Here is a 17,681-nt window from a genome sequence, read left to right as displayed (position 1 = left end):
ATAACCATGATTACTAAATAAAATCAGTCCATTATCCCACACCAAACAGTCCCCTACGGCTTCTACAAGGCCTCAACTTCAACACACACACAATTTCATACATGCAATTCACATTTACACATGCACAACATATCCAAATCACCTCTAAAACAGCCCCTTAGGCTATAACCATATTTCAACACCAACATTCATAATTTCATACATGCAATGTACTTTTACATATTCACAACACCTCAAAATTCGTCCTAAAACAATCCACACGGTTCAACTTCATCATCAAACACATACAAAATGATCAACTCTTACCTTAACAAGTTGGCTTCTTAACTTTGCTAGAATTTTGTGAAATGAACTAATACTTGTTCTTGTTGCTCCAATGGATACTCCACGTTGCTATGCACCTTCTCAAGGGTTGAAACACCTTGGAAAATAATTTTTTTGAATAAAAAATGGAGAGCTCAAATCTGGCCGTGAGCTTATAAGAGCTTGTATGGCATGTTTATGGTTTCTCCTTCACTTGAAACTTAATGGTGAATGTGTAGAACACTTTGGGGGTTTAATGGTAAGAAAAATAGAAGGGATGGCCGTGCAATGGTGGTGGAAATGCCATGGCTGGCCGTGGCTCTCTCTCTCCCTTCACTTGGTGAAGATGAGAGCCTCTCTCTCTAAGTTCACTTGGTGGGATTGGGAAATGAGTTGTGGCATGCAACTTTGGTCAACAAGGAGACCATTTTGCTGCCCAAGAAGGTCTCACACGTTCCCCCAACTAAGCATGGGCAAAAATCTGATTTTGTCATGTGTTTGTGGGGCCCACACGGCCACTAGTGAAAACTTTGTGAACATTTAAGTCTTAATACTCAGTCCAACTTGCATCGTCCATATCTCCTTACCCCGATATCATTTTGACGAGCGGTTTGTTGCGTTGCAAATTAGACTCGATGAACTTAATTTTAGGCTTTTGAAACACCTTAAAACGCATTATATACTAGGAGATATGCCTCCTACAATATAGGCTAAAATCGGGTCCGAGATTTTTCTGAGGTTGTTCCGATTCATTTCGTTTAATTTCTAATCCTCTTCCAACCTCATGTAACCTCTTATACATACGTATACACACTCATATACATCCATAAAAATCCATATACGCATCTCGAAGGGTCCGGAGAATCACAATAACCTTAAACATAACTAGAGAACTCACAAAGCTTCGACGAAACTCCAATCGCAAAAGTATATTCATATCTTTTGTCCATCCTCTATATCATTACTAATAATCTCAAATACTTTTAAAAGGTCACTCGCATTACCTCATATACATACTCATAGCGTGATTTCAAATCCTTTAGGTAACCGTGTCACCTTGGGATACTTAAGGAAACCATATATATAACGACATTCTTACTAACTCGATTAACTTTCCTTGAACCTTCTTAACTCATTCTTTCTTGTTTTAATACAAGTAGCACGGATTGTTATGGAGTGTAACAGTTACTGTTCCTTCTGATTTTGGCATGACCCTCCAGCTCCTTTTTGATTTGCTTTCTTGTGTTTGTTAAGTGCTCTCTCTCTTTCTTGGTATGTTATAAAGGGCTAAAAGGAACTGAAACTAGGAGACAAATTGGAGGAATAGAGTATCTAAATCAGTGGGGAATAAGTATTGGTTAAATGAGATACAAGCTGATCTATAAACTGACCCTGACCCTTTGGATGCTCCCTCTTTGGTGATTTTGTTCGAAAACTATAAGGCTGGCACCTTTAATTTGCTGTTTGTTCTGGTGCTATAAAAATCAGAATGGGCTCAAAAGAGTTTAAGCATTCAAAACTCAGTCTAGCGACTTTAAACTTAGGCAAGTGACCTGTTGAACTTTGTGAATGAAATGTTTGCCATCATGCGTTCCATTGCCTTGTCATATGTACTTGATGTAGATTACCATACTTAGTTGACATTCTAAAAAAAACTATTACATGATAATGCAGTTGATTCACGCCTTGATGAGTGATCTACAAGATCTAGCAGTTATGTTAATTGGTAGCATTGGTAGCAATTAAGTCTGCTTGCTAGTTAGATACATGTTCATTTCACCTTTCTTTATTGCTAATCTGGAGAATGTTCTCATGAATATTGCTGAATGTATGCTGGATTTCTATGTTTGATTGTTGCAACACATACAATGCACTGGTTTGAGTACTTGTTTAAATGAGACTGTAGAGTATATATTTCTCTTACCTTTACTGGGCAGCAATTTATTGGACTATTGTGTTTGGTTCTGTTTGAGTACAATAAGTCACTAGAATTGATGATAAAATAGTTAATTTGTCTGCTGGGTTAATTGATAATCTGTGTGTTAATTTGATTCAAGCAGCCCCATAAAACATGTGATATTTTCGCTGCTATTCAGCTTGACATGCTAGGTATACTTGTATTGATTATGTATATGTATGTATACGACAGGTATACTTTAGCCAATACATCCTTATGAACGTGTATACATGAGATATACTTGAACATACATATGATATACATAACCTACTGATTTGTTTTGAACTTATATTTTGCATGTCTAATCTTATTCGTTGAGTAGATATTAATCCTTTTCTTTTCATTTTTATGCATGAACATCGCATACGAGTCCAAGGGGACTCGTCTCTTGCCGCATTTTGGCGTTGGGCTAAAAACCCAACGTAACTCCTCCGGTGTCAGCCCCTGGCCGCAGCCTAACAAAAAATAACATCTGGGCCAAAGCCCAACAGACAGAGACAGCCCGCAACAATATATGAATAAAATTTGCTGGGCCGAAGCCCAACAGTAGCTGACAGCAGTATTCCAAAAATGGGCTGAGCCCATTTACATCATATCTACCCCTCTATTTTTATTCTTGTGTGCATTTAATGTGTATTGTATGACTAACATTTTATTTGTTAATTTAGGTAAACTTTAGTGACATTAAGGGTTTTAGTTTAGTAAAGGGTAGTTAATTCCATAAACTATATGTTTCAAACTATTTATAGTATCCATAACATTTATTTGAATGATTGATTTCTCAAATTAGCACGACCACATCGAGCTAAAAGAATCAAGATTTACTCTTTTTATCTTAGAACACTTGAAATACATATTTGTTAAAACATTAATATTAATCTTGCAATAACTTTACAAATACATTTTAATTTGCTAGTTGGCGCAATTCATATTCCAAATACATATAAACATTACCCATTCCGTTTTTTTTGGTTTATTTATAACTAAACTCTTTTTTATTCAATCACTATTTTTCTACAAGTTTTACTTTAAACAACATTCTACTTCTATCTATGACTTTAGCAATACTTTCAAGATATTTTCTTAAATATTTAAAAATACAATATTTACACTTGGCCTAACTAATCGCAAGTCCGGTCGGTTAACCATTGTTAATGGGTCTTAAAGGGTGTCTAATACCTTCCCTTTAGACTAATTGAACCCTTACCTAGAATTTTAAGTTTCGCAGACCTTAAACAGAGTTAACTTTAAACATAACTTTAATAAACTTTAGGTGTCCTAATTCACCATAAATAATTAGGTGGCGACTCCTTAAAATAAACAAAAACAGGAATCACCAATATGTTGTACTTCTAATTTAACCCGGTTAAAATGGGGTGTGACAATATAAAAGCTTAATAAATCTTGACCTACTCTAAAGAACAAAGATATTGAAACATTTCAATAACACTTGATCATTTCAATAAAACCACATGCACAAAAGCAACTCAAATATTAGACTGTTTAACTAATCTGTGATAATTTTTAAAACTAATTTTTTTTGTAGATTTTGAATTCCTAAATATTATAAGACTTGTTACAGAGTTTAAATAGGAAAAACTTAACAAACAAAATTTAGTGGATTTCAAATTCCAAAATATAGAAAAAGTAAAATTGGAATTAAATTCACGTTACATATATTCAAATAAGGAAGGATTTGTTTAATGTAATATTGTAATGGTTTTAAAACTTTAATATTAGGACTTCTTATCTAGTTTAAATAAGAAAAGATGTCATAATAATAAAAAGTCAATTTTAAGATTCCGCGTATAGTTTTTTGCTTTAAGAAAAGCATTTTCGCATCATGGCTCTCATTGGAAAAAGCTTTGTTTGGTTTAATTTATAATCTCCTTTTACTTTCTCAATAATAAAGCCTTTGACCTTTGGATTCGTTTGCCAAATCTTATTCAGTTCATGCATCTTGTGGAAAAAGAAGAAGCGGTTCATTAGCCATAACATCTCTTGATCCTACTAAATCATTAGGGAAAGTATGATGGTTCCTTGGTCAGATCTTCCGAAAGAACTTGTCGAAAGAATCAGTAAATGCCTGGACGCCCATATTGACGTCCTCCACGTTCGTGCAGTCTGCAATTCGTGGCATTCATCACTTCCTCCTAATCTCAAAATCTCTAAATCTTTGCCTCCCAACAAACTGGCTATCCCCAACTTTAGGATCCATGGTTATCATGAAGACTGAGTCTTAGTGAAAGCACCGTTTATCTTCTCAAACTCATTGATAGCGATACCAGTCCTTGTCCTTCTCCTTCTCCTCACACAGGCTGGTTGGTGAAGGTTGTAAAAACAATAGCTGGAAAATTGTGGATTTTGAATCCTCTAACCAACAGACTAATCAAGGTTTTGCCTAATGACATGCCTAAGAAATTGAATTTACTAGACTTTTGCGTTTCTCAAGTTTATAAATCCTATCGTGTGCAATGGGTCTTAAAGTCTCAGGGCCCTGAATATTGCGTAGTGATTTTTTTATAGTAAAATCTTGCTTATTTGGAGTGATCAAACCAATCATTTTTCTCTAATGGCAATTGATATTCGGGGTCACTTATTTTGTTTAAAGTCAGGGATGAGAAGTGGACTATGTTGAAAGATCCCTTAAAAGATGCCAGCAGCAAGATTGCTGCTATCATTGTGTATAAGGGGAACTTTTATGCGGTCGATCAATATGGAGAGACCATCAAGTATGATCCCTCCTTGTTTAACCAGACCAATGTATCTTGCACCATAAAGTATGATTCTAACAAGGTATCTTCCAGCTTATTTAACGAATGGGCCAGTAAGAAACGACAGGTGGAATCAGGCGAACAGTCGTTTCTAGCTGATATGTTTTTAGATATTGATTTAAGAGGGAGTTGCGCCGTTCTGGCCCTTCTTGGATAAATCCCATGGAAATTAAAATATACGGGCTTGATGAAGAACAACATGAGTGGATTGCAGTGCATACATTGGGTGATCGAATTTTATTTGCTGGTGATGACTGTTGTTTCTCTGTTTCTTCACTAGATTTTGGCAATCAATGCAGAGGAAACTGCGTTAACTATTCAAATGGAGGTATAATTGTGGACATCTTGGGGGAGTTACCACCAAAGTTCTATGACTACGACTTTGAAGATGATATGTACTGTGGTTGTTGTAGTATTAATGATGATGATGATGTTTATGGTCCAATTCCTGTTGATGTTGGTGTTAAACTTAGCAGCAATGATGGCAAGATTGACAAGAATGACCTTGGTAGCAAATCATCTGGTGGTCTTAGTGAGAAACTGAAACTTAGATATAAAGGATTACAGGGTCATAACACCGGTGTCTTTACCATACAAGACTGTAAGCTTGGGTCATTGTTATCGCACCGTGAATATGGAGATATTTTCTGGCCACCACCATCTTGGCTTAATTCTGAGTCGTCTTTAGACGCGCACAAGTAAGTTTTCTTATCCTAACTTTCCTTTAAAAGTAATGGCATTATTAAAAAGTTTTCAACATGGTAAACTCTTTTCACCTCTCTAGGGATGATAATGTTCTTTTATTAATTTAACCAGGAAAGATGCGTTCACTAGCAGGTAATGAAGTTGTTAAATCGTGATTTGTTTATCAACAAGGTATATAAGTAATTTATTCACATGCTTCCCCTCATTTTCTTCTTCTGCACTAAGCTATGTTGTATTTTATTGATTTTCTTGGTGTTAAGTTGATTATTATTTGTGAATATTTACTTGCATTTTGTGCTAAAAGAAGTACTGGTGCTAATACAATGCATCTATTCTTCTGTAAAATGAAGTGATAATAGCGATGTCGCACCTTGCTGCATGGAGACCACAAGTGCCAATCAGCCTACATGTTCACATGAATAAATAGCGCATACTAATCTATGGAGCCGTTTGGACATGATTTGAAATCACGAGATGAAATCGTGAGATGAAATCATGTTTGGACATGTAATTTAGATTTCTTAAGTTGCGTTTTTTCTTATAGACATAAAAACCTCACAAGTTGTGAAAATCATCTAAACTTTCCTAATTATTACACAATCTTACCATTCACATTAGGAAAGTTTCAACTAATTGTAATCATTTCATTCAGATTACTTGATACTTAATACACATTTCTTATCTTCTTCCTACATTTCTATCTTTTCCATCAACTTGAGCTTATTACTCGAATTCAATCCTTTGAATTCCTGTTCAAGCTACTGAATTACTGGAGTTGTCATTGAATTCCTGTTCAAGCTACTGAATTACTCGAGTGTTCATTGAATTCCTGTAATTCTGCTAACGTTCTTTTCTGTTCTATTACATTATTGTTACTCAATTCGAAATGTTTTGATGTATCACAGCCAGGAACTCGTGAGCAGCTGAGAGATTAACTGGCTTGTCCTTCTCTGTTTTCCCTTGGCTCATTGAGGATTAATACTAGTCAAATAATAATTTGAACGTAGATTGATGCAGTGTGACACATCATTCTTTTTTCGTTGAGTTTGTTTTGGATGTTTTAGAAGACTTAGTCAAGTAATTGGCATGGCTTTTGGGCCATCAAGAAGTGGTAGGAATTCTTTAATACCAATTTAATCCAACATTTATGATATGTGGCTTACTGCTGTCAGTAGGTGATCTTTAGGTGCCAAAATAGTTGCATAACCTTTTATGACACCTTCATGATTTTAAGGTAGTATACATAGGAAATCATGAGCTCATAAACTACATCAACAAGATGCAATACATTTTCCGTCATACCAAACAACCCTTAGACTTCAATTGGAACACAATAAATGACCAAATGCAGCAATCATAAGACCAAAATAGAAACCAACAGACAATGCCTAGTTGTGTACTTTGTTGCAGGGGGAAATCACAACATGTTAACATAAAAGTCATGCATACAGCTGAGAAATTATTGATCAATGACAAATTGCAGAACAAGATGATTGAGCCCATTATATATGCTTTAACTCATCAAGAAGACCTGAAATCATTTAGATTTCTAACTCCAACTCTACGTAGGTTTCAAAAATGTCACCACTCAAGCAATCAAAATATGAATAAAACTCTCCCACTTTCATTGTTTCTCTTGCACCTGAACTTATACTCTAAATCTCTGCATCTTTGGTTAGTAGCAATGGAACAAAAAGACAGCGAAATTGCACACAAAGAATTCAACAAAAAAGAAACCAAGTACATACATGTATATCCACTATACACTTTCTTCCTTTTTCTCATTAAACCAAGATCATTTTCTTCATGTCAATTAGGCCGTCCATCTTCCCAAGTTCATTGGGATAGTCTAAGCATACTCATCAAACATGTTTTCAAAGAAAGTAAATGTGCATTAAACTAGTACCACCTTTTTTATATGGATGCTTTTCTAAGCATGTACAAAAGCTAGAAGCGGGAAAACAATCAAATAAAACAAGGAAAACTATTCAACAATGCCAAAGAAGTCATGTCTGTGGCTTTCTAACAACCATATTTATGGTATGGATCTTTATTGCTTCACCTCACGACCTTTGTTGGACCATTCTCTTTCACTTGACAGACACGCTTCTTACTCTCCTGAGTTCAATAATTACCAGGACATTCTCATGCATCTATATAGATCAATCCTTCAATGCTACTTATGTCTCAACAACCCTAACTAGTTCAATCGGTTATTTGGATTCTTTATATCTATTTCACCATATATAATTCGACACAATGTCATTACAATACTAAACAATGTAACTCATTTCTTGAGGCAAATTAAGGATCTCATGCCCTTTTTTTTTTTTTTTTTGTCCCAACGCTTCCACAGAAACAATAGGGAGCATATCAACACCAACAGTATTTTACCAATAAAGCAGACAATAATTAGCAGGAGAGGCATTAGATAAAAATCCATACACAAGCCAAGAAAGACAAAAGCCCAGTTGAATTATATTTAAGCAGCATCAAGATAGAAAGCACATAAACTATACAAACTAAACTTTAAAAACAATTAACTGCTCCAAATTTCATCATTTTCTGTGAAACCCCCCAAAAAGTAGAACAGAGTATCTAATGGGAAAGCAAGAAAGTATATAAGTTGTCATCCTCGTCTTCCTCTCCAATTCCCTCTTCGTCATCAAACTTGGAACTTGACTCATCATAATATTCCTCTTTTTAGGTAGCCACTCGCGTGTTATACGCATTCATTGTCTTTGCATACTTTAGCTTCCTTTTGTCTTCCTCCGCTATATGAGGAGCTTTTTCAGCACCTGACATCTGCTTCCACTTGCTTTCTCTAGCTTTCCCCACAGCAACGATAGATTTGATGCTTGGATTCAGCTCATGGAACTGCTTTCTACACTCCTCCATGAAAATGAAGTAAGCACTTGCAGGCCTCCTAGGTAACCTTTTTAGTTCCCGAGCTTTTTTCTTCGTGCAGAATACATAATTAGCTTTGGCATTGGATTTATCTCCTTCATGAGGAAACCGTTACGGTTGAGAAAATGAACGAGAGAGGGAAAAATAAAAACACATTCCCTAGTCAAATATAGCAAAACTTAATACAAGTCCAACAATAATAAGGACCCAATCCAAATTAGTCGGTATGATCTAACGACATCATTTGTAGATGAACTGAATAACAGTTAGATATACCAAACATATAAAGAGACCAATCGATGTTTACCTAAATGTGCGTAGCAAGGATTTTTCCCATCTTTAGAGCGACTAACCTCGGACCTTGACTTGTCAGATTCTTCTTCTTCGCAGCCATTAGCGGGTTATAAAAATTCAAGACCTTTACATATTCGACCCTCCTTTTCTCTGCCTCTGCTATATAAGGAGCTTTCTCAGCATCTGACATCTGTCTCCACTTGTCTCAGCCAACATTCTTGAAAGTGTCAAAAGATTTTATGTTTGGATTCACCTGCGGGCACCGCTTCTTAAACTCCTCCATGAAAACGATGAAAGAACCTAGAGGCCTCTTAGGAGTTGTCAAGAATAGATCACCGACAAGCCACCTAAACAAATATAGTTCCAGAATTTTCTTCTTCAAGTGGATCATTTCCTCAGCTTTGACATTGGATTTAACTCTTGTCAGGATGAAACCATTAGGGTTGATAAAATGAGCGAAAGACAGAAAATTGATATTTATAGTCAGGATAACATACATGTCTCTAAGAGTGTGTTTGGTATGGAGGAAATTTCCAATTTTCCCATGTTTGCTTGGTCATAATATTATGGAAAACATTTTCTCTAGGAAAACAAGCTCTACAAAAATGAGGAAAATGACTTTACTAATGGAAGGAGGGAAAACAAGTTTCATAAGTGATATTTCAAGTTCATTGTATCCTCCCTGCCCACCCAATGCTCCCAACCCCCACCCCTTGAACATCCACCACCGCCACCTTCGAACCGCCGCTCTCCACCCCACCCCACTCCCTTAGTGTTTCGCTAGATTACATATACATGCCCTTGGGATAATATGTTTTTGTTTACTTACCAAACACTAGAAAATAAGTAAGAAACCCACTTGTTTTCTAAGATAACATTTTCAATCGTAACAAACACACCCTAAGAGACTAACAAATATAGCAAATTTAATACAGGTACAACAACAGTTAGGACTCCTGTATCCAAGTTAGCCTGTATGATCAAACAACACCAAATGCATAAAGAAACGACGTTACCTAAATATGAGTAGATAGGATATTCCACATAACAGGAGGATCAATGCTTTCTTCCTCAGAGTCTGATGATTCTTTCAGATTTATTGAAGGTTCAATATCCTCCTCTCTCTCCTCTTCCTAGCTGCTACTGAGTTCCTCCAAAGGTTGCATCCCGTGAAAGTTTCTACCATTTTTTTTGGTGTAGGGCATGACTAGGAACGTCGATTTGTCAACGAGTAAGAAGAGCAAGATGTCCTCTGGCTTCAGTTTGTGATACATCACAAACTGTGGCCAGTCTCCTTCACAGATGAAGAAATTGGAATTCTTTCTCATTATCTTTCCTTCCCACAACACCCCTTCATTCTTGTGCAGTAAGCAGGTCTTCGCCAGCATCTTCTTGTTTTCATTGATGAAAGCAGGCGGAATTTGCTAACAAATATCAAAGTCTCATGATTAGCAAAACATAGTTTGAAGTAGAAATGGCAATGGGGATAGGACAATACAACTAAAATTTTAAACAAGGCAGAGCACAGCGAGTCAGACCTCGATTTGAAATTTCAAATGGCATACATTTTAGAGATAATTACAACCAATGCTTTTCGGTGATCTAATTTACAAAATAGCCAGGAAATGTATAGGTTATGTATATTGAGTATATATTTTGGCTAGCGCCTGTAATAATTTCGGTTGACGGGCCACAAATGAAAGAAGCTCTATATTAAAATTACATAAGCTGTTATCGGATGTGTTACAAGTAACACGAATAATTGGTGCTTTTGAGAGGATGGATATTAAAGTATTATTTTCGTAGTAAAATCTTGGTATCAGTTATCTCGTATAATAGGTGAGACTGATATAGTCCTAGGATATCTTGGTTTTGAGCAAGACGACTCCCAAGAAATCAGAGGAGGGGCATAAGAGTAATTCCAGAGAGGTACTAAATGTTTTGAAGGCTAAAAAAGGTAAAAAAAAAAAAATTAATAAAAAGTACATAAAAACTAGGGTGACAAACTCTCCCCCACCTCACTTGTATCACCGCCGACACATGTTCAATTCATAGAACATATCGACCATAACCAAAAGATCCAAACCAAAGAAGGAAAAAAAAAAGAACATGAATCATTTAAGGGATGAAGTAATTAAAAAGATCGAGCAAGTGCATATTTAAATTAACTAACTTGTTCCCTAGCACACTCAACAAGTCGCATGATCATATCATCCTCCTCTTTGGTGAGATGAGCCTTGAGCCTAGCTAGTATCTTATGGTCTCGAACCCCCAAGTGATGCTTATAACGCCCGACCAGTGGAGAAGGAGGCCGCGCGATCGCCAAGGTTTTGAAATTCTGGGCATCAACCTTTTGGCAAATGATGAGCATTGGTTGAGTCAGTATCAAATGCTACTGCAGAAAAAACCTATTTTTTCTGGTTAAAGGAACTCGCCATAGAAAGGTGTTTTTGCAGGAGGGTTCTACCACCGATTCATCAATTACCCGGCAGCAACAACCATAACAAGTTTTTTCTGCAGTCGAAACCCCAACGTTAAAAAACCTGTTATTGTTGTTGTTGCTACTGGGGAATTGATGAAACAGTGGTTGAACCCTCCTACAAAAACACTTTTCTATGGCGAGTTCCTTTAACCCAGAAAAAATAGGTTTTTTCTGCAGTAGCATCTAATACCGACTCGACAAATGCTCATCATTTGCCAAAAGGTGATGCCCAGAATTACAAAACCCCCACGGTCGCGCGGCCTCCTTCTCCACTGACGAGGCACCGTAAGCATCAGTTGGGGGTTCGGAACCATAAGATACTGAAACAAGAGCAGAGCTCTGTTACACAGAATCTAGAAAAGAAATAGAGAAAAGATAAGAATAGACAAGAAGGAAAGGAGAGAAAGTTCTGTTTCATTCAAGATAATTCCAAATGCGTACAAATATGAATACAAACAGAATCCAACTTTGGATTCTAGCTAACAGCTGTCCATTCTCTAACAAACTTAGGGACTAGGCCAAAAAATAAATACTAGTCCACAAGGGACTTTTAGGCAAATACCAGAAATACAACTTAGGTAATATAGAAAATAGACTTAACTAATTAATGAAGGCTAAACATAATTAATGTAACACCTCGTACCTTTAAAATAAGCCATATTCATGGTTCAGGGACTTAGAAAACCAAGACGGGGAATGTTAGGATTAAAATTCACTTCAGTTCAACGATCTGCATTTTTACGCTAGGATTTACGGATCATAATGGTTTTACAGGATGTAAAATGGACTGCAGATGTAACACCTCGTGCATTCGGGTTAAGATTTGTCTTATAAGATGGGGGTATAATGAACCCAATTTTAGTAGTGTATAAATGGTGTTTGAAACCCAATCAAGACATGAGAAGAGTCTTTGGGCAAAGCAAAGTTGAAAACCACTCTACGGGGCATGTTTGCAAGTGAGTTTATAGAAGGTCTTACTTCCAACGACCATAACCCCTTTATTAATTTGGAATTTGGGAAAACTTCCTTGATTAAAGTTGTAGCCCTTTGAATAGATTTCCAACGGTATATTATGGGGGTCAAACGGACATCTGTGCAAAGAGTTATGCCCATTTTACTGAAGCCTGTCTTCGCTGGAAATTCTGCCTGTGTTACGGTGGACGTTACCGGCCGTAACACGTGTTACGGGACCGTAACAGTGAGCCGTAACGTCCCAAAAATTTCCAGAAACTCACTGGAAATTTTCACTAAGGTACGGTCCCAAGTTACGGTCCGTCCTACGTGATACGGGACCGTAACATGGGGCGTCCTTTGGTCCGTTAAGTACGTTTCGGGTCACCTGACTTCGAGAGGCCATAACCCTATCATAAATTGGGAATTTGGTAAACCTCAAAGAATTAAAGTTGTAGATAATTGAAATACCTTTCCAACCATAGGTTGTGGGCCCACAGGTGACATCGGGATAGGGAGATATGGACGTTTTAAGACAGAAAGGTCCCAACCCGATTTCAAGTCGGGTCAAACCCATTTCCCCTTGGTATTTAAGGGAAATGCTCAACCCTAGCAGCCCCATTTTCTCATATTTTCAGATTTTAGATAGAGAGAGGAGAGTTAGAGAGAGAAAGTAGAGAATCAATCAAGTTGAAGGCCCCGAATCCCGAGGCTCGTGAAGGATAAAGTGTAGTACAAGTTGTTGCCGTCATTCTAAGCTAAAAATCAAACTTGGGGATGTTGATTTCGTGGTGACTACTCATAAAAGGTAATGTTTCTACTCCCTAATCATTTATAGTTGTGAATTGATGAATTCTTGGGAGAATAATAAATGGGTTTGATAAAGAGAATTATATGAACTATGCTAGAGTTTTTGGATTGCTGACTTGGGATAGTTGTATTCATGTGGGTGATGAAGAATGATGTTAATTACATCTAATTGAGATTGTAGAATCAGTTAGAAGTAATAGAATGGGGATTGGGTGAAGAAAACACCATTAATGAAGGTTGTGGAGCTTCATGCCCACCAAGTGTTTGATAAAATGCTTAGATAAACAAAGCATGGATATTGTTGCTAATATAGAGTCCCTATGACCTGTATTGCTATAGATTATGTTATATCCCGTATTTTGTACATTCGGATAATTCAAGACAATTGCAAAAAGTTAAGGACAAGGCTATATTTTGATCTTGTTTAATATACAAGTTGTTTATGAAAATTATTGATGTGGAAATATTAAGGAAGGCTAGGGGTAAAAAGGGAAATTCACAAGGTGGTCTATGGTAATATTTAGGAAGGCTAAGTGATAGCTCCATGGTCAAGAATGGCGCTATAGAAGCCCTAAGAAGATCGTCGTCAAGGTCACAAGCTAAGGAGATGCAAACCAAGGTTGTTGGGCTTCAATTGGAAATCAAAAGGATGCTTATCATGGAAGAAAAGCCCAAGAACGAGTCCAATAATTATGCAAAAGAATGGGCTAAATACTATACATATTTCATGATCCAAGTCCAAGCTCAAGAGGAGGAAGATTGGGCCCCACATGGGGCTGAAGTTTCTGCCCAAGAAAGGAATTAAATCCAACCCAAATTGGGTTGGAGAAAGTCACACGTACAAAAGTGACTTTTTGGGGCAACCTTCTCCTTATTCTATTAGGAAGAAGTTTGCCAATTATTTTACATGCTTTCCTAGTTTAATCCTAGTTAGGTTTTAGTATTTAATTATTTCCATAAAAGTAGATTCTAATCCCATTCTATTTGGGATAAGTTTCCCCTATATATAGGGGTGGATTTTGTTATTTTCAAGACACAAAAATATTATTATTATTGAGAGTTTCTCTATTTTACACCTTTGTGTGGATACTTTGGATTTATCTTGCAACCTTATAAGAACAATTCTTTTTAAGAGGTAAGATTAATTCGTACTTGATATCTTTGGTTCTTATTCGTCAATTAAAGAAGGTAATTAGTCTTATACTAATTATTGTCTCTAATTTCTTCGAAATAGGGGTCTAGATCACCTTTTGATATAAGTTCTTGAATTGACTCTATTAGTATCTTAATTAGTCTTAATCCGCTAACTTTGAATACTAAGACCAATTAGGGTTCTTATCACTTAATCTTGAAATTTGGGGATTTTATTCTTGAATTTCGCCTATCTTTATATTCTCGTCTTTAATCTTCATATTTTTGCTTCCGCATTATAATCTTGTTTTGTTCAAGTAACCCGATTCTTATCAAGTGGTATCAGAGCGGTGCTATCAAGGTTCCGTTCTTGATAATCTTGGGAGTTTCGTAAAAAAAAAAATAAAAAAAAATGAAAATTCTCTTTTTCTTTTAGTAGCTTAAAATAGTAAAGCTATATAGCCAAAAAAAAAACTTGCTAATTAAGAAACTCCATAGTTATTGTGTTTCTTGTTTTTTCCAACATCAAGAAGGAAAATCAAGAAGAGGGGAAATTTAAAAAAAAAAAAAAATCATACAAATTGGTCTTTTTCTTGTCTCGCCAAACCCAATCCGTCTGGGAGTTGGTAGTTTTTTTTCTTTCTTCTACATCTTACTTCTAAAGGATTGTGCTAGTACGGTTTATATATAAATCCTAAAGGAACCAGCCAAAGGTAGTAATTTGAGTGGAAAAGGGCAAGATATGATGAGATCAACTGAGGGAAAAAGTCGAATTGAGAGATATTTATTGCTTAATATTTTTTTTCAAGATGTCTCAAACAGGAAAGGAGAGTGAAGCAGGCACTCAAAACAACAACTTAGTCGAGATGCTCAGAATGATTACCGCTCGACTTGAAGCGTTAGAGGCAGCCCAAAATCCACCTAATCCGGTGAACATAGCCGATGTGCGGAGAATCCAACAATATCCGGTTCCTCAGGTTAGGAGACAAGCTGTTCGACCTCCTCAATTCTAACAAGGTGAGGATCAGTTTGGAGATAATGAGGACGAATTTGAGGAAGCTTACCAAAGGAGGAACGAAAGAAGGGCACCACGAGCTAGGGCTAAAGATGACAATCTTAGTAGCATTAAGATGAAGATCCCTACTTTCAAGGGAACAAGAGATCCAGACTTGTACCTTGATTGGGAGAGAAAGGTGGATGCCATCTTTGACTGTCATAACTACTCTGAAGGTAAGAAGGTTAAACTTGCTGTGGTTGAATTTTCTGACTATGCTGCTAGTTGGTGGAAGAAATATAGCAGAGACAGACTAGACAATGGAGAACCGCCCGTTGCGACATGGGACGAGATGAGGAGGGTTATGCGAAATCGTTTTGTGCCATCACACTTTCAAAGAGATCTGCAACAACGCCTTCAAACTCTTAGGCAAGGTTCTAAGTCTGTGGATGATTACTTTAAGGCTATGGATATGGCTATGATCCAAGCAAATTGTAATGAAGATGAGGAAGCCACTATGGCTAGGTTTCTTAATGGGTTAAAGGGAGAAATAGCTGATAGAGTAGAATTGCAACAATATGTAAACTTAGATGAGTTGGTAGAGTTGGCTGAAAAAGAAGAAAAACAGATTAAAAGGAAGCAACAAGCTAGCTCATGGAAAAGCCGATCTACTGCAGCTCCAAGGAGGCCATGGCCAACACATGAGGAGAAAACTCTGCCCAAAGCACAAGATGATAAGGGCAAAGGTAAATGGGAGGCCAAAGATGGAGGTAAAACTTTTAACACAAAAACTTCTACTCCTTCTACACCTTCTAGTGTGATACAATGTTACAAATGTCAAGGGAGGGGACATAAGGCGTTTGAATGTCCAAATAGAAGAACTATATTAATTAAAGATAACGGGGAATATGAGAGTGAAAAAAGTGAGGGAGAAGAAGAAGAAGAGGGTGTTGAGAGTGAGGACGAGAGAGATGTGGGTCCTTATGCTGAGGGAACTTTTTTGGGGGTAGTTAGGCGTCTTATGAACATTAATATGGGAGAGCTTGATGAGGCACAAAGAGAAAATATTTTTCATACACGATGTGAGATAAAGGGTAAAATTTGCTCTATGATAATTGACAATGGTAGTTGTGCTAACGTGGTGAGCGCATACGTGGTGGAGAAATTGGGAATTCCATGCACGAAACGTAAGACCAATTATAAGCTCCAATGGTTGAATGAATGTGGAGATCTCAAGGTGAGTAAACAATGCATGATTTCTTTTTCTATTGGGGAGTATTCTGATGAAGTTCTCTGTAATGTTGTACCAATGCAAGTTTGTCATATTTTATTGGGACGACCCTGGCAATACGACAGATATGCTTCCCATTGTGGAAGGAGAAATAAGTACTCTCTTGAACATAAGGGAAAGAAGTATATTCTGGCACCCTTAACTCCTTCCGAAGTGTATGAAGACCAACAACGATTGAAAGAAACAATGGGAGAACATGGGGAAGAATAAAAAAAAAAGAGTAAGATAAGAGAGGAAAAAAATCAAGTGAGGCGTGAGGAGAGAGAGGGCAGCGACGAGAGAAAAGAAAATGTGGGAAAGAGTGATAAAAAAGAAAGAATTGGTGAGAGGAAAGAGGCTAAGGGTGAAAAAATAGTGAGCCTTACAAAAGCCAAAGAGTGTTTACTTGCAAAAAAAGAGGGGCTGCCCATTATCTTGCTTACATATAGGGAAGTTATGATTAACACTAACGATTTAGCTCCTTCTTTGCCTAGTGTTGTTTCAAAACTTTTGCAGGATTTTGACGATGTCTTTCCTGAGGATATCCCTAAGGGGTTACCCCCTTTGAGAGGAATAGAACATCAAATTGACTTTGTGTCTGGATCTCAATTGCCGAATAGGCCTGCTTGTAGAAGCAATCCCGATGAAACAAGGGAACTACAAAGACAAGTAGAAGAGTTGCTTGAAAAGGGATTTGTGAGAGAAAGTATGAGCCCGTGCTCTGTTCCCGTGCTTTTGGTACCCAAAAAAGATGGTACTTGGAGGATGTGTGTGGATTGTCACGCCATCAACAAAATAACGGTAAAGTATCGCCATCCTATTCCCCGTCTAGATGATATGCTTGACCAATTGCATGGTTCTAAAATATTTTCTAAAATTGATTTAAAAAGTGGATACCACCAAATTCGAATGAATCCCGGAGATGAGTGGAAAACTGCTTTCAAAACTAAGTATGGCTTGTATGAGTGGTTAGTGATGCCGTTTTGTTTAACTAATGCACCTAGTACTTTCATGAGACTAATGAACCATATCTTTAAGGATTTTCATGGCAAATTTGTTGTGGTCTATTTTGATGATATTCTGATCTTTTCAACCTCTCTTGA

At 36.9% G+C, this 17,681-nt stretch overlaps 1 protein-coding gene and 1 long non-coding RNA gene across 6 annotated transcripts; one reads left to right on the top strand and one right to left on the bottom strand.

Annotated features, from left to right (window-relative positions):
- Positions 1 to 4,195: 4,195 nt before the first annotated feature.
- On the top strand, positions 4,196 to 7,367 carry LOC132617772 (uncharacterized). 3 transcript variants are annotated; one of them, XM_060332847.1, is made up of 2 exons: positions 4,196 to 5,732; positions 6,645 to 7,367. In XM_060332847.1, the coding sequence occupies exons 1-2, from the start codon at positions 5,197 to 5,199 to the stop codon at positions 6,664 to 6,666; spliced, it is 558 nt and encodes a 185-aa protein (XP_060188830.1). In that variant the 5' UTR covers positions 4,196 to 5,196; the 3' UTR covers positions 6,667 to 7,367. The 3 variants fall into 3 exon arrangements, with proteins under 3 accessions (XP_060188830.1, XP_060188828.1, XP_060188829.1); XM_060332845.1 differs by lacking the exon at positions 6,645 to 7,367 and adding an exon at positions 6,090 to 6,638; XM_060332846.1 differs by lacking the exon at positions 6,645 to 7,367 and adding an exon at positions 5,851 to 6,638.
- An 827-nt stretch (positions 7,368 to 8,194) lies between these two features.
- On the bottom strand, positions 8,195 to 11,823 carry LOC132618686 (uncharacterized). 3 transcript variants are annotated; one of them, XR_009574257.1, is made up of 4 exons: positions 11,114 to 11,819; positions 9,957 to 10,364; positions 8,954 to 9,537; positions 8,195 to 8,741 (listed from the first exon to the last, which is right to left on the bottom strand). It is a non-coding gene; the product is annotated as an uncharacterized LOC132618686 (long non-coding RNA). The 3 variants fall into 3 exon arrangements; XR_009574256.1 differs by having other exon boundaries at positions 8,954 to 9,339; positions 11,114 to 11,815; XR_009574255.1 differs by having other exon boundaries at positions 8,954 to 10,364; positions 11,114 to 11,823.
- Positions 11,824 to 17,681: the final 5,858 nt, after the last annotated feature.

The sequence above is a fragment of the Lycium barbarum genome, chromosome 11 (genome assembly GCF_019175385.1).
Source record: "Lycium barbarum isolate Lr01 chromosome 11, ASM1917538v2, whole genome shotgun sequence".
In the NCBI taxonomy this organism is placed as follows: Eukaryota; Viridiplantae; Streptophyta; class Magnoliopsida; order Solanales; family Solanaceae; genus Lycium; species Lycium barbarum.
Note: the sequence above shows the minus strand (reverse complement) of the source record. Positions and strands in the feature narration are given on the sequence as shown.